Consider the following 23,454-nt stretch of genomic DNA (forward strand, 5'->3'; position numbering starts at 1 on the left):
TATTGTCACCAAGTAACTGAACACGTGCGTTGCTATAAATAGTGACAGGATATGTTACTGTCAGTACTTCAGTGCGTATCTTTAGCAGAGCCTTTCATTCACTCATTTTTCGCTCATTTCACTTTCATTTCACTCTGGTTTGATGTCTCCCCTCTAATTATCTCTGCCTCTACATTATTTTCCTCCTCGTCGTTATGAATAGGCGTCAGTAATCGCCTCCAATCAGCTACAAAACTGCCAGTGACGGAAACCAACTTAGGTGTTACATCCGCAATTGCAATATAAAAAAGCGGTTGAGAGTCTAAATTACTACCTCATTGTGATTGTAAAATAATTAAGTAACCAGTCATTCTCAACACTCAACACATTGCCAGTGACGCAAACCAACCGCAGCCTTACATAAATAAGTTCAGATAATGGCACAGTGACATCAGTGTGGTCAGAGGGTCCTAAATTATACCCTTCTAGACTTCCCGAGGTCGGTCTACGTCGTTACCAGACTATAACAGGATCAATACACGTGGCGGGGAGACGTGGAGGCGACAATCGTTGGCTAAATGAACAGTAAACATGGAGGAAGAAAGAATGGAAGAAAGTAGAAGAAAGTACCAATGACAGCTGTAGGGGAGAATGGTAACAGCAAATACTCTCACCCTACCTTTTCTCCCCTCTCTCATCTCCCCAATCAGTCTCTCCCCAACTCTGCTATCCCTTCGTCGCCATCCTTTTCCTGCCTCTCCAGTCCTTATTAGAATATGGCCTCCCCAGCACTCACTACCAGCCTCTCCCCGTTCCCTGTTTAGCCTCCATGCACTCTCCCTATCCTCTCCTTTCTCCCCAATCCTTCCTATGACCCTCTCCCCTCTCGATCCCTACCTCGCCCCCACTCTTCCTCTCCCCCCCATCAGTCTCCCTGCCTTCCTCTTCTCTCTTTTTTTCCTCTCTTAAGACCCTTTTCTCCCCAATCCTCACTACAAGCCTTTCTCCCCTCTCCCAACTCTTCCTTTCCTTCTCCCAAAACTCCCATCTCGATCCCTACCTCGCCCCCACGATCCCTTTCCCCTGACTCCCCTCTCCCTTTCCTCTCCCAAGGCTCCCCTTTCTCCCCAATCCTCACCAGCAAGGTCTCCCCTCTCCCATCCCACTCCCCGCCTCTCCCCCACTCTCCCTTTCTTTTCCCATGACTCCCCTCTCACTCCAACCTTCACTAGCAAGCTCTCCCCTCTCCCATCACACTCCCCGCCTCTCCCTTTCTTTTCCCATGACTCCCCCTTTCTCCCAAACCCTCACTAGGAAGCTCTCCCCTCTCCCATCCCACTCCCCGCCTCTCCCTTTCTTTTCCCATGACTCCCCTTTCTCCCCAATCCTCACCAGCAAGCTCTCCCCTCTCCCATCCCACTCCCCGCCTCTCTCCCACTCTCCCTTTCTTTTCCCATGACTCCCCCTTTCTCCCCAACCCTCACTAGCAAGCTCTCCCCTCTCCCATCCCCCCCCACTCTCCCTCCTTTCTTTTCTCGTGACCCCTCTCTCCTCAACCCTTACTACAACCCTTTCCCCTCCCCCAGGCTCCTCCTCTCCCCTCCCCACCGTCTCCCCAGCCAGCAGCGAGCCAGGCAGCAGTGTGGGAGAGCGAGTGAGCAAGTTGGGGAGCCATTGCCACCAGTCGGTCTGAGAAGCTGGTGGTGTGGAGACGTGTGTGCACCCTAATGATGCAGGTGTTGCGTGCTAGCCAGGTGTTTACAGGTGTGCCAGAAGGATGGAAGTAATGGTGGCGAGGATGACAGCGGATATTACCACAGGGGGGAGCATCACCATGGGGAGAAAAGGGGAGAAGGAGGTGATTCACTCGGGGCACTTTATGGTGTCTGACTTCGAGGCTGAGGCACAAGATGACGAAGAGAATGTCCTCCTGGAGATTCCTGGGGACATCGAGGAGGCTGCCGGGGCCCCGAGTGTCCAAGGGCATAACCCCCAGAGCCAAGTGGGGGTCATCACATATGCTAAGAAGAGCCGTGTGGAGACTGTTAGTATTGATAGTTCCCTCACCAAGCTCTTCAACGCCATGTCTCTTGCTTACAGGTAGGTTGGGGCTGGTTTTATGTCTCCTCTCTTCTTGTCTCTTTCTCCTCTTCGTTATTCTTCTCACCCTCTTTCTCCTCTTCGTTACTCTTCTCACCCTCTTCCTCCTCTTCAACGCCATGTCTCTTGGTTACAGGTAGGTTAGGGCTGGTTTTCTCCTCTTCTTCCCTTTCTCCTCTTCGTTTCTCTTCTCATCCTCTCTTTCTCCTCTTCAGCGCCATGTCTCTTGCTTACAGGTAGGTTGGGGCTGGCTTTCTGTGTCTTTCCTTTTCTCCTCTTCGATCTTAATTATTGCCTCTTTCACCTCTTCGTTTCTCTTCTCATCCTCTTCTTTCTCCTCTTCAACGCCATGTCTCTTGCTTAACTACAGGTAGGTTGGAGCTGGTTTTCTCCCTTTCTCCTCTTCTTGTCTCCTCTCCTCTACATTATTTTCCTCCTCGTTGCTCTCTTCTCTTTCTCCTCGTCGTTTCTCCTTCTCTTCTACTCCATGTCTCTTGATTATAGTTGTGGTAGAGCTGGTTTGGTGTCTCCATCTCTAGTCTCTCTTCCCCCTTTCTCCTCTTCACGTCTTCTCCTTTTGTTTTCTTTCCTCTCGTTTTCTTCCTCTTCTTCGTTTATCTCCTCTTCTCATCTTCCTGCTCCTTGTCTATTTCTCCTCTTACTCCTTGTTTCTCTTCTCGTCTTTTCTCTTCCTCCTCCTCTTCTTCTTCTTCGTCTTGTGTTTACGTAAGTACTGTTATTTCGTCTCATATTTTTCTCCTCTCATGCTAATGTTTTCCTCTTCTCTCCTCCTCTTCCTCCTCCTCCTGCTCCTCATTTCTCCACCTGTTTCTCTTGTTAATCTTAGCTCTTCATCTCTTTAAGTTTGCAAATATAGCCTGTCTCTCTCTCTCTCTCTCTCTCTCTCTCTCTCTCTCTCTCGATACATGACCTTTAAATCCTTATTCTGTACTTACACAAGCAGGAAATACATATTCAAGCATTTCCCCGTATTAAAAAAGAAGAAAATGATACATGACATTGCTTACCACCTGTTTCGTTAGGTAATTACAGGTGTTATGGGTCTTTATTATTATTTATTTATCATTATTATTATTGTTATTATTATTATTATTAGCATAGTGACTAGTTTCCATGGAATTTAATCAAGGCTATTCTCCCCTTCCTCCCCACCCCCCTTGCTTAGGCCTTAGACACCCCCCTCTCCCCACCTCCTTGGCAAATCTACCCCTCCCCCTTTACCCCCTATATTCTCTCTCCATTGACCCCTTACCCCCTTCCTCCCACCCCCTCCTAACCTGACCCCTTCCTCATCCCCTCTCCTGACCTACCCTAACCTCCCCCTTCTTCACCCCACCCCTAAACTTACCTAACCTCCACCTTCCTCACCCACTCTTACCCTAACCTAACCTAACCCCACCCTCCTTCACTCTTACCATACCAAACTTCTCCTTAGTCACCCCCTCCCCTAACCTAACCTAACTTCCCCCTCCCCACCCCCTTTCTAAGCTAACCTAGTCTCCCCTTTCTCTCCCCTTTTCTAACCTAATTTAATCTCCCCATCCTTACCCCTCTCCTAACCTAACCTTCCCCTTCTTCACCCCCTTTTCTAACCTAACCTATTCTCCCCTTTCTCTCCCCCTTTTCTAACCTAACCTAATCTCCCCTTTCTCACCCCCTTTTCTAACCTAACCTAATCTCCCCATCTCACACCCTCCCCTAACCTAACCTCCCCCTTCCTCACATCCTTTTTTCAAAAAGGGTGATTGTAGCATATTTAGTCGTGGTTGTAGTTTTAAAAAGGGTGAGTGTAGCATTTTTACTCCTGGTCATAGTTTTAAAAAGGGTGAGTGTAACATCTTTACACTTGGTCATGGATTTTGTAGTGGGTTAGTGATTGATTGGGTGAAGTTCATTGTTGCAAAAAGGTGATAAAAAGGTATTAAAAGTGGGTTATAGGTGGAAAGTTTTTTTTTTTATCTTATTTTTATGTGTCTGGTGTTTCATTTTGCTGGTTTTCTAGTTTTTTTATATATTTTTATTTGTTGTTTTGTGCTATTGTGGGTTTTTTTATAGTCGTGTTAAAACTACCATCAAGTTTTACCATTACGAAGGTTAACAAAATTATTCGTCGGGTTACCGCCTTTATTTTACATATTACATGATTGATTTTTTTATTACATTCACATATTTTTTTGCTTAACTCATTCTTTGTTTGCGTGTGAAGTGTAAGATTCTGTTTCACCGTTCTTCTCTGACAACAAAAAATGTGTACAGGTTCGGCTAACGTTAACAGGATTTAGTCCACGATGAGAGTGTGACACCCATATACGTATTGTCTATGCTGACCTTATTGGTTGATGGCCTTGCGGTATTCTTAGCACCTTCTCGTGGCTTAATTTGACTCCTTCATTGAGTGACACGATGAGTGGATGAGTGTCACAGGGTCTATATTAAAACACAGACCATCACATCCTCGTTCATCAGTCTGCACCTCTTTACAAGCTGTTTCATTCATTGATTTCAGTCAGGTATTTCTATCTGTTTATAATAGGAGCATTCGCCTTGACTGCACATGGCCTCGGAGCTCCAGCACATGAACCTTTGAGCCTGTGGTGGCCCTTATTGTATTATAGTAACTCACATTTTGGGAGATTTCTGTATCAGCATAGTATCTATAGTATCTTTGTATTTGTTGCATTATATAAAACAAAATCATACATATATTTTTTTATTTTATTTGTTCAAGTTCTTATTACACATCCAAAATATTCACACTTGCCCTGCTAACTGATGTAAAGATAGCATTTCACAATCATCAAAGCACTAACAGTATTGGCTTTACAAAATGTACATGCTTGGTATATGAAATATTATGCAAGGGAGTAATATTTATATATTCTTTTGATTTTTCAATAAACAAACTTTGTATTTGTCTTGCAAACTGATGCAAATGATAGCAGTTCAGAATCATAAGGCCCTTGACATTGGTGGTTTTACAGAACATATTGGCTCGCCAAAGAAATATTAACATATATAAGGGAACAACGTAAATAATAACATTTCAGAATCGTAAGGGCAGTGACAGTTTTGATTTTACAGAATCTGTTAGCTTGCTGATAAATATATTATACAAAGGAACAATATGAAGAAGAAAATGTTTGCTGTGATGAGAAGCAAGAATTGCATGGACTGAATGGCAGGGAAGAAGAGCAAGGAGCCAGGCATAAAAAATTAAAGACAAAGTAGTTTTTAACCCTTAAGTTGTGAGCTTGTGACACCCCCCATTGGGCTGTTCTTGAGCGAGTGACATACGCCCACACATATCACAGACCTACTTTCCGTCACAAGGTGGATGAGGGGACGCACCCTGCAGTGTATGCCCCCATTGATTGACTGAACACTTCCCAAAATGAGTCAAGTTGTGAACCAAGGCATCACCTGTTAACGCCCTTCTCTCCATCACTTTAGTCAGTCACCTGGCAGTCACGATGGAGGCTGGATAGTTGATTTTTCATGGGAGAGACGCTCAGGGAAATGAATACTGGTTTGAAAGAAAAATGCCACACTCAAAAAGTTAATTAAGGGCGTACCCTACTCTGAGCATCTTTGTTGCCTTGGTGGACAGTTTGATTTCACGTCCTGTAAGCCTTTAGTAAAAAAAAAAAAAAAAAAAAAAAAAAAAATACGGTAAGTAAATAAGTACTTAAAAATAAATAAATAAAAGCTTAACTAACTAGGTAAAAAATAATTCTTAAAACCGTAACACATACTAATTGAACAAGGCATCCTACTTGCTACAGTTCTTCCCAAATTTTCCGTGAGTTTCTTTTATTTTTCATTTATGGGAATCAACAAAGAGCTGAAGAAAAACACTCACAATATGCTGACCCTAAAAAGAGGACAAAGATTCAGGAAGGTCGGCAAAATCAATTAAAACTATTGATCTACTTCCGACCTAAGTAATGAAAGGATACCGGCCCCATATGAGTGTACGGTAGTAAAGTCTCCCCTGCTGCGTTCTTAGTATTTTATTGGACTTTGCATTATCTATTTGCATTTTTACTGGGTTAAGTCAAGCTTGTAATATGTCTAAATGTGTGTGTGTGTGTGTAGGGGGGGGGCTTGCTTCTAGAGGCTGGGGTTTTGGCCATGAGTGAGCCAGGCGTGAGCGGTTCTGGCCCTTGGTTCTTGGCAAGCACTCCTCCTGCTGTGTTGGGTGATGAAAGTTGTGAGGGAGCTGCCAGTTGGTGTTGTGGTGCCTGGCGCTGTCATCTGCCCCTCCACTATTTTTATTACTTACTGTTGTTTAAGGTATTATTGTTATTACTACTACTACTACTACTACTACTACTATACTTTTTTCATGTCTATCTTTTTTTTCTATATATTTTATTCTTTCTATTTTTTTTCTCTTCTTCTTCTTCTTCTTCTTCAATCAACTAATCCTACTCTTTATTTCTTTTTTTCTTTTCTTCTTCTTCTTCTTCTTCTTCTTCTTCTTCTTCTTCAATCAACTAATCCTTCTCTTTATATCTTTTTTTCTTTTCTTCTTCTTCAATCAACTAATCCTTCTCTTTATATCTTTTTTTCTTTTCTTCTTCTTCTTCTTCTTCTTCTTCTTTGCCTTGGGGAAATCAAGAGGAAAACTTTAAGAAAAGCTCTCCAATATATCATGTCGCTGTTTATAGAATGGAAAAGTTAATAAAAGTCAAATCATGTACTTTTCATCTATGCAACCTGTCCGCTGTAATTGGCACGGATTTTGCCCTCACTGGTAGGCTGGTAACATATACTCCCAGTTCTTTCTCTCCCCTCTGTATTGGATAGCACTTGGTGTGTGTGTGTGTGTGTGTGCGCATAAGATATTGTTTGGATTTGCTGCAACAATACCTATCACTTGAGCTCTTAATTAAATTCCGGTCAGTACACTTTCAATACAGAGGCAACCCGCAGCATTTTAAGGCCACCATGGGCACCACCTTGGGCTCACTATGCTGGTATCACTGCAGCCACCGTCACCTCTGAACATTTCCAGAGCCTTTGTAGCCTCACACAACTGCATCTTCAAAGTCACAGCCATAATACTTAACCTCTCTTTTGGCTACTCTTTAGTTTTTACTTTTGTGGGAGCGCTGAGTAGCGGGCTTCTTTTTTGCATCCCTTGATGAAAAAAAAAAAAAAAATGCTGCAGAGTTTTTATGTTGGTTTACTGATTTTCCTTTGTTCTATTAGGAGCTGACCTTTCGATAACAAGCAGAGTGCGTAGGTCACTATTTTAAAGATTGGACATTGGTATTACTCACCCTTTGATAGCACAATCACAGCTCTAAACTTAACTGGGAAATTCCACTGATAAAGAAATTCAATTAAATGAGAAAAATGGTTACCGCTCTGATAAGTTGCTGAGCCTATACGTAGTTCCTTACATCAACCCTGTCAAGAATATTACTTCCAACATAGCAACAGCTGCAGACAAGTTGTTTTTTGTTTATGCTGAGGCATCTTATGCATCTTATGTACTCTTGACATACTTTTGCCCACAAGGGATAAAAATAGACACATTACATTGGGGGTATAAACTGTAGTCTAGCCTCAGTGCTCATTGCTGTCCCATTGGCTCTTAACCCCTTGACTGCCAATTCCCTGCAAGAAGACATCACCAAGCTACAGGTATGGAACAAAAAGTGGCTGCTATAATTCAATGAAGAAAAATGTAAAGTCCTGCACACCAATACCACATGGGAAACACTCCACTATCCATCACAGAGGCAGATAAAAACCTGGGAGTATAATTTTACCAGGGTACCAGTAAAAGCCAAATCTGTGCCAATCACAGCAGACGGGTTAAGTTGATGTGTGTAGTAGCTTGTAAGGTGTACTTCTGTCTTGTTATCTCTGTAGGCCTTAAATACCTGCCCTTGTGTGTTTGTGCGGCTTCCCTGTATTCCTCTTTGTTATCTCTGTTGTATAACCACACCTGCTCATAATGGCGCTGTTTACAGGTAGGGCCGAGGCACTTGAATTGCGTAATCGTGTATAGATAGTTACGTAATGGAGGTGTAGGGAGCTTACTTTTTACGATTGGCATATAGATTGATAGTTGGCCTTTTCATTTCTGCTTGGTGTGGAAAAGGAAGTGAAAGGCAAATCATATTGTTCTTTTTTTCTACTTAAATTTATTGGAGGTACTTTTTTTTTTTTCAGTAGAGGAAGGAGCTCAAGGGCAGAAAAAATGAGAAAAAAAAAGTCCACTAATCACTGCCCATATAAAAAAGTGTATAGATGAGTGGCCAAAAGAAAGGTCAATTTTGGGTATAGTAAGCTTTTTTTTACTTTTGTGTACATAGATAGATAGATAGATAGATAGATAGATAGATTTATGTCCCTTTCATCCTTATCTGTTTTGGAAAAGTTAGTAAAAGTTAAATCATGTTCTTTTCTTTTATTTAACCTGTCCTCTGTAATTGGCATGGATCTGGCTTTCACTGGTAGCCTGGTAACATACACTCCCAGGTCTTTCTCTGCCTCTGTGGTGGATAGTGGAGTGTTTCCCATGTGGTATTGGTATGCATTGGTGTGCTGGATATCCCCTCCCAAGGTGCATGACAACATTTTTCCTCATTGAATGGTAGCAGCCACTTTTTTGTTCCATTCCTGTAGCTTGGTGATGTCTTCTTGTAAGTAAATCTGCAGTCAAGGGGTTAAATTTACTGGATAAACAAATAATGGGCATTTAGCTGTTGTACCATGATCTTAGTGCTGCTGGTGTGCCAAAATATACAAATAGAACAGTATCGTTTAATGGTAATGTTCACGGCATGCACAGGTTATTGGGTACCGGTAATTAATATGGTAAATGATCTTCAAATAAAGCAACACTTGTGGTTGTAGGGCGTGCACTTTCTCTCGCTCTCGCTCTCACTTGCTCTTGCACTCTCTCTCTCTCTCTCGCTCTTGCTCTCTTTCTCTCTTTCTCTCTCGTGGCCTTGCTTGCAGTGACTGATAAGCTGATGGTGTGTAGCTCCCAAGTGTGCGTGTGACTGTGTGTGTGTGTGTGTGTGTGTGGTGGGGGAGTGGGGATAAGTGTGTGTGCATGTGTGTGTGTTCTTACTTTGTTCTTACCTTTTCACATCTTATAGTATCAAATCAACCTTGTAGTGTCTCGTATTCTATCACATTTTGATCGTATAATTCCTTAAGCTTTTATTTATTTATTTATTTGTTATTATTATTTTTTTTTTACAACAAAGGACAATGCTCAAGGGCAACAAAAAGAGTACAAAAAAAGTCCGCTACTCACTGCTCCTGATATTTTGTCGCATGTGTTTTCGTTTGGTGCGGTATTACGTTTATTAATTGTTCGGCTCAGATGACAGAACCTGCTCGTGTCGTAAACATTTCTCCTCGTGTGTTTGTGTGTGTGTGTGTGTGTGTGTGTGTGTGTGTGTGTGTGTGTGTGTGTGTGAGGCAGTATCTGATGAGCTCAATGAACCTCCATAGTTGTGTTTTCTCCTCAAGGTTCTTTTTTCTATATATAGCTTACGTTTAACTTCTTGGTGGACAAACAGCGAGTGAGTGAGTGAGTGAGAGGATTCTGTTCGGTCTTTTCTGACGTGACAAAGAAAGCTCCTCAGTGGCCTTTGCTTGAGGTCTTGAAGCATAAAGATGGAAATAGAGGAAAGCACGTGAATATAAGAATAGGAAATTGTTGAAAGGAAAAGCAAAGAAATATAAATGGTCGTGTATACCTATCATAGAATCCTCATTTTCTCTTTAGTTTTCCTTTAAATGTTGTATTCTTTTAACTCACATACTTTGCAGCAAGAGGATAGAGGTAAGACAAAGTGTACATGAATATAAGAACAACAAAAAGAGGAAGTAGAGTTTGTAATATGGATGAAAGCATACTGATATACATATAGATAGAACTGATTGTAAAGGAACGGCCAAGGAAGAGGGAACTTATATATCGTCACCTTCATAAACCAAGGGCCTAAGTCATTATTTTCTGCTTTACAGGAAATCAAAAAAGAACTGCCATTATCTCATTTGGCTTAAGATTTAGGCAGAAAATGAAAAGGCCAATTCTAGAACACTCAAACCCTGAATGACGAAGACAACTATACAAAAATGGGCGTCACTTGTTGAAAAATTGATGTAGATACAAACCTGGAAATCGCTGAAAAATGACTTAGGGGATTATTTTAAGAGGGTGACGATATATGAAGCACTGAGATTATCGTACCCAAAGCATCGTATTTACCGGTTTCTGATCCATAACTATTGCCAAGAAACAGCAGTAATTACTCATTTTAACTATAACTATATGTGAAGCCAGTTGTTGGGGTGGAAGAGGCAGTTTTTGGGTTGGAAATTGGCAAACATAAGAGGCTAAGTGCGACAATCTGGCAGCGTTGGTACAAAGGGGGAAGACTCGGCCATACTGATATCCACATACGTAGTTGGAATTTTAAGGGAATGGCTGAGGAAGGGAGGGCCTTTAATATGTTCAAATGGGGGAAGACTCTGCCATAGTACTCATATCTACATAGTTGGAATTTATCTTAAAGGAATGGCTGAGGAAGGGAGGGCTTTTAATATGTACGTAGGGGGAAGACTCTGCCATCCTCATATCCACATAGTTGGAATTTTAAAGGAATGGCTGAAGAAGGGAGGGCTTTTAACATGTACAGAGGAGGAAATGCTACAATGTGCTAAAATGCCCGCTCATATACTTAATAATATCTTGAGTTTGTTTACATTTCTATTGAGAGGAGTGAGGAAGGGATGAGGTGAGGGAGGGAGGGAGTGCATTGTAAGAACTAGGGATATTTTAGTTTTTCTGTCAAGGTTAGCAAGATAGCCGGGCAGCCTCGTGGTGGTGGTGGTGGCGGTGGTGAGGGGAGGGGTATGGTGGTGTGGGTGGTGGAGGTGAGGGTGGTGTGGGTGGTGGTGGTGGTGGTGGTGAAGAAAAGTACACAAATATATGAATCAGACAGTATTTAAAGGGACAAAAAAGAAAAAAATAGAATAGTAAATAAAAAAAAAGTGACATGATGGTGGACTGAAAGATGTGTATGTCCCAGAATGTTAAATGAAAATGAAAAAATAAACTTAAAACTGAACACTAAGAAAAGGAAGGGATGAAAATGAAGAAAAGAAGGAAGGGAAAAAAAGGAAGAAAAGAAGGAAGGGAAAAAAAGGAAGAAAAGAAGGAAGGGATAAAAATGAAGAAAAGAAGGAAGGGAAAACAAAATGAAGAAAAGAAGGAAGGGAAAACAAAATAAAGAAAAGAATGAAGGAAAAACAAAATGAAGAAAAGAAGGAAGGGAAAACAAAATAAAGAAAAGAAGGAAGGGAAAACAAAATGAAGAAAAGAATGAAGGGAAAACAAAATGAAGAAAAGAATGAAGGGAAAACAAAATAAAGAAAAGAAGGAAGGGAAAACAAAATGAAGAAAAGAAGGAAGGGAAAACAAAATGAAGAAAAGAAGGAAGGGAAAACAAAATGAAGAAAAGAAGGAAGGGAAAACAAAATGAAGAAAAGAAGGAAGGGAAAACAAAATGAAGAAAAGAAGGAAGGGAAAAAAAGGAAGAAAAGAAGGAAGGGAAAACAAAATGAAGAAAAGAAGGAAGGGAAAACAAAATGAAGAAAAGAAGGAAGGGAAAACAAAATGAAGAAAAGAAGGAAGGGAAAACAAAATGAAGAAAAGAAGGAAGGGAAAAAAAGGAAGAAAAGAAGGAAGGGATAAAAATGAAGAAAAGAAGGAAGGGATAAAAATGAAGAAAAGAAGGAAGGGAAAACAAAATGAAGAAAAGAAGGAAGGGAAAACAAAATGAAGAAAAGAAGGAAGGGAAAAAAGGAAGAAAAGAAGGAAGGGGAAAAAATATAGGTAAATAAAGATCAATGGAAAGGAAGGATTGAGTAAAGAAAAAGAAAGATAAAGTGATGTTTTTTCATATCATACTATTTCCTTTATCATCAGCCATCATCATCTGCATCATCATCACTATCTAACTCTTATTTACCACAAAGATACATAGGTCATATTATAAGACATATTGCCCAAGAACTCATATGTGACAAGGCTTTCGTAGGAGTTTTGGGCATTTCCAGGGGTGGTTTTATGACCTTGGTGGTAGTTTGACCCTTCCTCTGTACCATGAACCTAAAGAAACACTCATTAGAGCCCGACTGACCCTCTTTTTAACCAATAGAAATAGCTGATATGAGAAGCGAAAGTGTCTTAAAATACCAACCATAGTCACTTATTCACTATAGGCCTACCAACAAAACACTAAGGGACTGAAAGATGCTTATATAAGGTCACTGTTAAGGTGTTTACATAAGGGGCAGGGAAGCTTAGGCAAGAAAGGGTAAGACAAGATTTTTTTGGTAAGGGATATTTTTTTCTCTTTACAACTTTTTACTAATGCCACTGTCCTCAAACGTTTCCTAGCGGTTCTGTCTGATGCTAAAACGTTTCCAGGAGGTTCTGTCTGATTCTAAAACGTTTCCTTGAGGTTCTGTTTGATTCTAAAACGTTTCCTTGAGGTTCTGTCTGATGCTAAAACGTTTCCAAGGAGTTCTGTCTGATGCTTAAGCGTTTACAAGAGGTTCTGTCTGATGCTAAAATGTTTCCAGGAGGTTCTGTCTGGTGCTAAAACGTTTCCAAGGAGTTCTGTCTGATGCTTAAGCATTTACAAGAGGTTCTGTCTGATGATAAAATGTTTCCAGGAGGTTCTGTCTGGTGCTAAAACGTTTCCAAGAGGTTCTGTCTGATGCTAAAACGTTTCCAGAAGGTTCTGTCTGATTCTAAAACGTTTCCTAGAGGTTCTGTCTGATGCTAAAACGTTTCCAAGGAGTTCTGTCTGATGCTTAAGTGTTTACAAGAGGTTCTGTCTGATTCTAAAACGTTTCCTAGAGATTATGTCATGCTAAAACGTTTCCAGGAGGTTCTGTCTGATGCTAAAACGTTTCCAAGAGGTTCTGTCTGATGTTAAAACGTTTCCAGAAGGTTCTGTCTGATGCTAAAACGTTTCCAAGAGGTTCTGTCTGATGTTAAAATGTTTCCAGAAGGTTCTGTCTGATGCTAAAACGTTTCCAAGAGGTTCTGTCTGATGCTGAAACGTTTCCTTGAGGTTCTCTCTGATGCTAAAACGTTCCCTAGAGGTTCTGTCTGATGCTAAAACGTTTCCAAGAGGTTCTGTCTGATGCTAAAACGTTTCCTAGAGGTTCTGTCTGATGCTAAAACGTTTTCAAGAGGTTCTGTCTGATGATAAAACGTTTCCTAGATATTATGTCTGATGCTAAAACGTTTCCAGGAGGTTCTGTCTGATGCTTAAATGTTTCCAAGAGGTTATGTCTGATGTTAAGACGTTTCCTAGAGGTTCTGTCTGATGCTAAAACGTTTCCAAGAGGTTCTGTCTGATGCTAAAACGTTTCCTGGAGATTCTGTCTGATGCTAAAACGTTTCCAAGGGGTTCTGTCTGATGCTAAAACGTTTCCTAGAGGTTCTGTCTGATGCTAAAACGTTTCCTAGAGGTTCTGTCTGATGCTAAAACGTTTCCTAGAGGTTCTGTCTGATGCTAAAACGTTTCCTAGAGGTTCTGTCTGATGCTAAAACGTTTCCAAGGGGTTCTGTCTGATGCTAAAACGTTTCCTAGAGGTTCTGTCTGATGCTAAAACGTTTCCAAGGGGTTCTGTTTGATGCTAAAACGTTTCCTAGAGGTTCTGTCTGATGCTAAAACGTTTCCAAGAGGTTCTGTCTGATGCTAAAACGTTTCCTAGAGGTTCTGTCTGATGCTAAAACGTTTCCAGGAGGTTCTGTCTGATGCTAAAACGTTTCCAAGAGGTTCTGTCTGATGCTAAAACGTTTCCAAGGGGTTCTGTGACTTCTGTCTGATGCTGAAACGTTTCCTTGAGGTTCTGTCGGATGCTAAAACGTTTCCAAGAAGTTCTGTCTGATGCTAAAACGTTTCCTAGAGGTTCTGTCTGATGCTAAAACGTTTCCAAGAAGTTCTGTCTGATGCTAAAACGTTTCCTAGAGGTTCTGTCTGATGCTAAAACGTTTCCTAGTGGTTCTGTCGGATGCTAAAACGTTTCCAAGAAGTTCTGTCTGATAATAAAACGTTTCCTAGAGGTTCTGTCTGATGCTAAAACGTTTCCTAGTGGTTCTGTCGGATGCTAAAACTTTTCCAAGAAGTTCTGTCTGATTCTAAAACGTTTCCAAGAGGTTCTGTTGGATGCTATAACGTTTCCAAGAGGTTCTGTCCTATGCTAAAACGTTTCCTAGAGGTTCTGTCTCGTGCTAAAACGTTTCCTAGAGGTTCTGTCTGATGCTGAAACGTTTCCTAGAGGTTGTCTGATGCTGAAACGTTTCCTAGAGGTTGTCTGATGCTGAAACGTTTCCTAGAGGCTCTGTCTGATGCTGAAACGTTTTCAAGAGGTTCTGTCTGATGCTAAAACGTTTCCTAGAGGTTCTGTCTGATGCTAAAACGTTCACAAGAGGTTCTGTCTGATGCTAAAACGTTCACAAGAGGTTCTGTTTGATATGTGTTGATTTGATTTCCAGACTTCAGAATTGTGGAAAGTTACCTCTAATAAATGTAAATTAAGGGGGGATATATTTTAAATCTTAACCTGATATTTTCTCGCTCTCCCTGGTCCATTAGAGACACCTGTTGCCTCTAAATAACTAACATGAGTTCAGTAATATATAGTGTAAAGAAAACCAAAATACATAGTGATTATAAATAAGATAGTGGATGAAATATGTTGTATAAAATTAAGTAAGAGTATGGAATAAGTAAGTGATAAATAAATATGTTAAGTAATAGATAAGTAAAGAAATCGATGAGTGACTATAATAGTTAATAAATACTAACATAAAAAATAAGATAGTGGATAATGGATAATATAGATGGAAGTAAATATCGAGGTATACCCCTGTCACTACTTCCTCCTCTTCCTCTTCCTTCTCCTCCTTCTATATCCTCGTCAATACTTATCCATCATCGTTTTTCATATTTTTCTTTTCTCCTTTTTACTTATCATTCTCTGTTTCTCTTTCTCATTTATTTTATTTATTATTGTGTTCGGTTTCCCCCTGCTCCTCCTCCTCCTCTTCTTCTTCTTCTTCTTCTTCTTCCTCCCTTGTCAAGTATTAGGAAGTTTAAAAAGCATTCGAATTAAGATAAATGGTCATGTTAGATATCCCTCCTCCTCCTCCTCCTCCTCTTCCTCCTCCTCTTCCTCCTCCTTCTCCTCCTCCTCCTGTCAGTGCCCCCCTTCAGTTGTTTAATGGGGTTTTGATTGTACTTAAGGGGATGATCTTCCATTTTTGTGCATAGCGTTGTGTGTGTGGTCCAGTTAGGTATATGTCTCTCTCTCTCTCTCTCTCTCTCTCTCTCTCTCTCTCTCTCTCTCTCTCTCTCCCCATGGCTCCTTTTCTCTCCCCCCTTCCTCCCTACATCCTGTTTCTCCCTCTCTCCTCTCCCGCCATACATAATACATACATTCTTATACTCCTTCATTTCCTTCCTCCCTCTCTCCCTTTTCTCCTTCCCCCCTTTCTCCTTCATATACGTTTACTACCCAGCATCCCTTCCCTTCTCCCTTTTTCTTCCCTTCACTTCCTCCCTCTCTCCTTGCCTTTTACCTCCCCTTCCTCTCCCTTCTTTCCTCTTATTTTATTTTTCCCTTCCTCTTCCCTTCCTTCCCTGCCTCTCTCTTTTCCTCCAACCTTACCTTTCCTTTTTTCTTCCCATTTCCCTTCCTCTTCTCCTCCCTTCCATGTCTCTACTTTCCTCTTCCTTTCTCTTCTTTTCTCTTTCCTTCCTCTTCCTTTCTCGTACCTTACTTTTCCTTTATCTTCCTATCTCCCTTCCTCTTCCCTTCCCTTCCTCATCTTTTCTTTCCTTCCCTTCCCTTCCCTTTTTCTTTGTTTCCTTCCTCTTCCCTTCCTCTCATCTTTCTCTTTCTCTTACCATTCTTTCGTCTTCCCTTCCCTTCCCCTCCCTTCCATTCTCTTCCCTCTTCCTCTCTCCCTCACATACATTTATTACCCAACATCCCTTCCCTTCTCCCTCCCCTTCCTCCTCCTCCCCCCCCTCCCCTCCCCCCAGCCAGGGTCCAAGCGAGTGGCATTTGGGCAGTGCCAGACGCCCTCTCTCGCCCCTCCCCCCCAACCCTCCTTACCTGTCCTTACGACTTCCTGTACTCACCTGCTGGCTGGCTCACCTGGGACCTTGGATACACCTGGTGGTGGTGGTGGTGAATGGTGATGATGATGGTGGTGGTGATGATGATAGTGGTGGTGGTTTCATCTTCTTTCTTCTTCTTCTTCCTCTTCTTCCACTCTTTCCCCTGCCAAGAAAAAGAAATAAAGAGGAGGAGGAGGATAGGAGACAGTTGTGGTGGTGGTAGTGGGGTGAGTGTGTATGGGGGGGGGTAAGAGGAAGAGAAAAAAGAGGAAGAGGAAGAGAGAGAGAAAGAGAGAGGTAAGATAAGATAAGATAGATGGAAAGAAAGGAAGAAAGAGTGCAAAGGACAGTTGAAGAAAGTAAAACAAAGATAGAGGAAAAGGAAGGAAATTAGCAAGAAAAAGAGAGATGAATGAAAAGCAAGGAAAGAAGAGAGAGAAAAGAAGTTAGGTGAAAAGAAAGGAAAGGAATAAAAACGGATTGAATAAAGATAAAAAAAACGTGTGTATGTGTGTGTGTGTGTGTGTGTGCGTGTGTGTGTGTACAGGGAAGTCTTCATTAATATTCTTTTTCGCCCTTATCATTATTACCTTTCTCTTCTTACTAGATATTATTATTATCTTCTTTCCCTCCTCCTCCTTTTATCCTTTCTCTTCTTACTAGATATTATTATTATCTTCTTTCCCTCCTCCTCCTTTTATCCTTCCATTCCCTTCCCTTATCTTCTCTTTCCTTATTTTTCCTTCCCATCCCTTTCTTTCCGCTTCCTTCCCTTCCATTCCATTCCATTATCCTTTTCCTTTTCTTCCCTTATCTTCTCTTTTTTTCTCTCTCTTTACTCTCTTTTCCATCCCTTCCCTTCCCTTTCTTTACCCTCCTCCTCCTCCTCCTCCTCCTCCCCTTTTCAAACATTCAATAATAACGAAACTAATTATCTTTTTTTTTGCCAAAGTCCCCAAAAGGCTTCATGTATCTATTTATTTTTATTTATTTATTTATTTACTATTTTATTTATGTATTTTGTTCTGTAAGATTATTGTACTGGAATGTTTCGTAAGATTTTGTCTGGGTTGTGTTTCCCAGGTTAATATTAGAAGAGGTCAAGGAGAGAGAGAGAGAGAGAGAGAGAGAGAGAGAGAGAGAGAGCGCATCCTTCATTCCTCGTTTTCCTTCCCAATTTCCTTCCTTCCTTGCCATTTCTCTTCCTTCGTTTCCTTCTCATCCCTTTCGTTCCTTTCCTCGTCTCTTTTCTACTCCTCTCTTTTCTTCCCTGCATCCCCTCTTCCTCCCTTTCTTCATTTTCTGTACTTAGTTTCCTCTCTTCTTTCCCTCCCTTTCTGCTTTTTCCTTTTCCTCTCTCCTCTTCCTTCTCTTTCCTCCCTTCCTGCCTTCCTCATTTCCTGTACTCTACGTTTCCCCTCTCCCTTCCTTTCACTTTCTGCTCTTCCCTTTTCCTTTCTCCTCTTCCTCCCCTTCCCTCACTTCCTGCCTTCCCCCTCTCCTCTCTCCCTTTTCCTTTCCTTCCTGCTCCTTCCCTTCTCATTCTCCCGTTTCTTCCTTTCTCCCTTCGCCTTATTTTTCCTTCTTTCTCCCTTCTATTCCTTCCCTCCTTTCTTTCCTTCCCTTCCCTCCCTTCCTGCCTTCCCCCTCTCCTCTCTTCCCTTCTTTCCTTCGCTTCTTGCTCTTCCCCTTCCCATTCTCCTGTTCTTTCCTTCCTTCCTTCGCCTTATTTTTCCTTCTTTCTCCCTTCCATTCCCCCCTCTGGTACTTTCCTTCCTTAATTCACCTTATTGTCCTTCCTTCCTCCCTTCTCCCGTATATCCTTCCTTAATTCACCTTATTGTTTTCCTTCCTTCCTTCTTCCCTTCCTTCCTTCCTTCCTTTATTAGTATGCAAATCGTTAGCTCACTGCATTAACAAACCACCATGGCATGAGTCACACCTCCTCCTCCTCCTCCTCCTGCTGCACCTCTTCCTCTTCCTCTTCCTCTTCCTCTTCCTCCTTTATCATCATCAGCTTCTTCCTCAATTTTTCTTCCTTTTCTTTCTTTCTTCTGCTTCTTGTTCTTGTTCTTCTTCCTCTTCAAATCTTTCGCCTGTCAAAAAGAAGGAATAAAGAGGAGGAGGAGGAGTAGAAGAAGATTGGAGACAGTTTGTATCTCCCCTCTTTCCCTAATCTTATCTTCAGCCTGTCTAGGAAGGGGAAGAGTGTCTGTTGCAGTTAATATGACAAGCAATATTGAGGAAGGTTGTCACTATCAAGGAACTCTACCCTCTTATCATATTTTGTCTGGAGAGAGAGAGAGAGAGAGAGAGAGAGAGAGAGAGAGAGAGAGAGAGAGAATCAGCCATCCAAAAACTCGTATTAGTAAATGTTTATGCGTAATGATGTAAACGAAGCAAAGAAAATAAGGAAGGAAGGAAGGAAAATAAAGATAAATGGAAAGAAAGGGAGTAAGAAAGGATTGAATAAAGAAGAAAAAGGTAGATGGAAAGGAAGGGAGGGAGTGAGGAAGGATAGAAAGAGGAAAAATAAATAGATGGGAAGAATGGGAGTAAGGAAGAATTGCTGAAGAAAGTAAAACAAAGATGGAGGGAAAGGAAAGAAAGAAAAGGAAGAGATGGAAAGGAAGAAAAGAGTAAAAAAAAAAAGTTTGATGGAAAGAAAGGAAACGAACAAGGGAGAATTGAAAAAAGAAAAAAAAAGAAAACATTGTATGGAAAACAAGAAAGGAAGGAATAGAGAGGAAATTGATTGAATAAAGAAGACATTTATGGAAAGAACAGAAGGAAGGAAGGAATAAAACAGAGGAAGAACGAACGAAATAAGGAAAGACAAGAAACAAAGAGAAAGGAATACATGAAGGAAAAAAAAAAAAAAAAACACTAGATAGAACGTATCCAAATATCGTACCCAAATAAACAAGATAAAAACAAAACAAAAAATGGAAGAAAATAATGAACGAACGAAATGAGGAGAGAAACAAAGAGAAAAGAATTACATGAAGGAAAAAAAAAAAGATAGAACGTACCCAGATATCGTACCCAAATAAACAAGATAAAAACAAAACAAAAAGGAATAAAATAAAAGATAAAAACAAAACAAAAAGGAATAAAATAATGAACGAACGAAATGAGGAAAGACAAACAAAGAAAAAGGAATTACACACACACACAAAAAAACCACTAGATAGATTGAACGTACCCAAATAAACTCCAGATAAGGAAAACAAAACAAAAAAGCATCGCGTCTCTTACCCAGAAAATGCGTCTTCTAATTCTATCGTTATCAGCTGCTCCTTGTTCTTTTTTCTATTCTTTTTCTTCTTTATCTTCTCAGTCTTCATCATCTTTTTCTTCTTCCTCTTCTTATTCTTATCTCTATTTTTATTCTCCTGACTAAAAAAACGCGTCCTTTATTGCTACTCTCCTTATCAGTAAGTTAAGGACAGCGATAAAGATGTATATATAAAAATTAGGAGGCTATTTATTATTCAACTCATCGTCTCGTATCGGTCTTAAAGTAGCATTGAAGTATATCTCATCACTTCCCACGTATTAATTTTTATTTTTTGTAATACTCATAACAGCATATATAGTTTACTTTGTTTGTTTGTAGAGATTGATGTATTTAGCATGTACCTAGTATTTTTATGTTTTGGGGTTGTTTTCTTCCTTTTTTTCTTCCTCTTCGTCTTTTTTTCTTGTTTTCTTCCTATTTTTTTTATTCCTATTCCTCCTGTGGTTCTTTTTCTTCTTCATCCTCATCTTCTTCTTCTTCTTCTTCTTCTTCCTATTCCTCCTATTCTTCTTTTTTCTTCTATTCTTCATAAGTTTCTTCTCCCTATTCTTCTTTTCCTTATCATTCTTCTTATTGTTATTGCTATTATTATTATTTTTGTTGTTGTTTGTAGTAGCATGTGAGTAACGGTAAAACGGAAGGAAGGAAGAGGAGGAGGAGGAGGAAGGAGAGGAGGAGGAGGAGGAAGAAAGGCAGTGAGAAATAAAAGGTTGCTTAGTCACGTGTTGCCACCCAAGCATGGAGGAAGAGTAGGTTAAGGAAGAGGAGAAGAAGGAGGAGGAAGAGGAGGTTAAGGAGGAGGAGGAGGAGGAGGAGGTGATGAACGAGGTGGAGAAGGTAAGACGAAGGAGGTGATCGAGGAGAAAAAGATAAGTTCAACATTTTATTATAATTCTGGTCCTCCTTCTTCTTCTTCTTCTTCTTCTTCTTCTACTTGCTGTTGTTTGTTATTGTTATTTTCCTCCTCCTCCTCCTCCTCCTTTTTCTTCTTCTTCATCTTATTATTATTATTATTATTATTATTATTATTATCATTATTATTATTATCAGTTATTATTGTTAGTAGTAGTAGTAGAGGCAGTAGTAGTAGTAGTAGTAGCAGTAATGGTAGTAGTAGTAATAGTGGTAGGCGTTGTGGTGGTGATGGTTGCATTTGCGCATTGTTTAGTGTGTGTGTGTGTGTGTGTGTGTGAGTGTGTTGCTGCCAGTTAGCTACACACACTGGAGGGTCTGAGCGAGCAAGTTCAATGACCTTCGTACACACTCTGAATCTCTCTCTCTCTCTCTCTCTCTCTCTCTCTCTCTCTCTCTCTCTCTCTCTCTCTCTGTCGCAATTTTTATCGTCACGTGACATTTCGACAACTGAGTAAAAGGCATATGAGAGAGAGAAAGCTTGTGTGTGTGAGGAAGGGTAGAGGAGTCCACTATCTTGATTTTGTTGCCATGCGCTCTCTCTCTCTCTCTCTCTCTCTCCCTCTCCGCGACCAGTTACGGTGTGTGTGTGTTGGTTGGACTCTTTAGCACTTGGTCTGAAGAAGTATTTACACTCATTATTCTCTCTCTCTCTCTCTCTCTCTCTCTCTCTCTCTCTCTCTCTCTCTCTCTCTCTCTCGTGAACTGTGAAACCTTGGAATTTCTGTCGATAAAGTAAAGGAAGGGAAGGAAGAGGAGAGGAAGGGAAGAGATGGGAAAGGGAAGAAGGGAAGACAAGAGGAAAGGGAGGAAAGGTGGAGGGGGGAAGGGGAGAGGAGAGAAGAAGAGAATAAGGGAGGAAGGGGAAGTGAACATAAAAGAGGGGAAGGGAAGGAAAGAGGAGGGGAAAGGGAGGAAAGGTGGAGGGAGAAGGGGAGAGGAGAAAAGAGAACAAGGGAGGAAGGGGAAGTAAACATAAAAGAGGGGAAGGGAAGGAAGGAGGAAGAGGAGAGAAGGAAAGATGGAAGAGAGGAATTAAGGAAGGAAAATAATTAAAGCGTAGTGAGACATGACCATGAGAGAGAGAGAGAGAGAGAGGGGGGGGGGGGGGGCGTTGTTAACGTTCGCCAACTTGATCTTTTTTTTGTCATTATAAATATTTTCTTTTCGTTTGCTGGGTCGAATGTTTTGGCAAAGTGTGTGTGTTTGTGTGTGTGTGTGTGTGTGTGTGTGTGTGTGTGTGTGTGTGTAGCATAAATTGTAGGAGGCAGGTGTGTGTATTCGTACATTGACTCATCTCTGATACACACACACACACACACACACACAAACCTTGAATAAAACGTTGAAGTCATTAGAAAGTGCAAGGTACTAAAAATAACACACACACACACACACACACACACACACAGATGCTAGAAACGAACTCACCAATAAACACGTTCTCTCTCTCTCTCTCTCTCTCTCTCTCTCTCTCTCTCTCTCTCTCTCTCGAGGACTATAATCTTATCTCTGCTTCCTAACATCCTGAGGTGTTCCCATGCTTAGTACACACACACACACACACACACACACACACACGATTTACTGAGGCAGCTTCGTGTGTTTATGTGTGTGTGTGTGTGTGTGTCATCAGAATGTAAATAGAAACAAAACAGTTGCAGCGGAAGTGACGTAGAGGGCGTGTTTGTTATGGTTGCTCTCTCTCTCTCTCTCTCTCTCTCTCTCTCTCTCTCTCTCTCTCTCATCCATAAACGTAAATAACAGATTGCTCATTCCCTTAGTAAACTCATCTATCTCAATTTTCTTCCCCTTCTTCCCATATCCCCTCCTCTTTTTCTATTTTTCTTCCTCTCATTTATCTCTTTCTTCTCTTCCCTTGTCGCATTTTATCTATAACTCCTTCCTTCCCCTTCCTTCTTTGGACTTCCCTGCTTCCTTTTCCTCTCGGCTTTTATCCTTAGTTCCTTCCTTCCCTTTCTTTCTTCCCCTTTCCTCTCCATTTTATCTTCTCTTTCCATTCTTTTCACACATTTGTTTACCTCCTCTTCCCCTTCTGTCTCTTCCTATCACTTTCATTATCATAGTTTCTTCCTCTTCCTCCTTTCCTCATATATCCTCCTCCTCTTCCCCTTCACTCCCTTCTCTCTCCCCTCTATAAACCTATCAATTTCCCTTTTCTCTCCCCAATTTCTCTCATAACTTTCATTATCATATTTCATCCCACTTCCTTCCCTTTCTCTTCCCTCCGTCCCCTTCCTCCTCTCACTCTTCCCTTTCCTTCTCTTTTCCCTTCTCATCCTTCTTCTTTCATCTCCCCTTCCTTTCTTTCCCTTCCCTCTGTCTTCTCCCCGTTCCTCTTCCTCTTATCTCTCCCCCTTCTCTCTCTCCCCTCTCCCTCCCCTTCTTGCACTGTGGGTCTTCGTGGCAATGAACTCTAGGAAGGAAGTTTGGGGAGGGGAGGAGAGAGGGGAAAGCGGAGGAGAGGGGAAATAGCCTAGGTGGTGATGGTGGTTGTGTTCGTTGTTGCATCATCTCTCTCTCTCTCTCTCTCTCTCTCTCTCTCTCTCTCTCTCTCTCTCTCTCTCTCTCTCTCTCTCTCTCCTACTTATTTGTTATCTGTGTTTTCAAGAGCTTGTGTGTGTGTCATTTCTACCTTATTTCATCATCCTTATTTCTTCATCCTCTCCCCCTTTCCTCTTTCCCCATTTTCTTTCATTTTCCTTCATAATATTATTTTCTTCAATACTTCTCACTTCCGTTTCCTTTCATTTTTCTTTTCTTTACTCCCTTTCTCATTCTTATACTCTCTCTCTCTCTCTCTCTCTCTCTCTCTCTCTCTCTCTCTCTCTCTCTCTCCTATCCCTTACCTGCTATTGTCCCCATTTTCCTCTCCTCCACGTCTCTTCCCTTAGTCCCTTCCTTTTCATTTCCATGCATACACTCATCAGTTTC

The 23,454-nt window shown here is 41.1% G+C and overlaps 1 protein-coding gene and 1 long non-coding RNA gene across 6 annotated transcripts in view; both read left to right on the plus strand.

Annotated features, from left to right (window-relative positions):
- The first annotated feature begins 1,614 nt into the window (after positions 1–1,614).
- The window catches only part of LOC126993553 (MLX-interacting protein-like), a 70,860-nt gene continuing 49,020 nt past the window's right edge, over positions 1,615–23,454 (plus strand). For 2 of the 4 annotated variants that reach the window (XM_050852692.1, XM_050852691.1), the window contains exon 1: positions 1,616–2,079. In XM_050852692.1, the coding sequence (XP_050708649.1) occupies positions 1,757–2,079 (323 nt within the window). In that variant the 5' untranslated portion in view covers positions 1,616–1,756. Of the gene's footprint in view, positions 2,080–23,454 lie in introns of all 4 variants that reach the window. The other 2 variants (XM_050852689.1, XM_050852693.1) reach the window with 2 other exon arrangements.
- Positions 12,796–14,194, plus strand: LOC126993555 (uncharacterized). Of its 2 annotated transcripts, none has more exons than XR_007747904.1 (3): positions 12,796–13,099; positions 13,162–13,688; positions 13,813–14,194. It is a non-coding gene; the product is annotated as an uncharacterized LOC126993555 (long non-coding RNA). The 2 variants fall into 2 exon arrangements; XR_007747905.1 differs by having other exon boundaries at positions 13,162–13,657.

This window comes from Eriocheir sinensis, unplaced genomic scaffold, assembly GCF_024679095.1.
Source record: "Eriocheir sinensis breed Jianghai 21 unplaced genomic scaffold, ASM2467909v1 Scaffold631, whole genome shotgun sequence".
Taxonomy (NCBI): Eukaryota; Metazoa; Arthropoda; class Malacostraca; order Decapoda; family Varunidae; genus Eriocheir; species Eriocheir sinensis.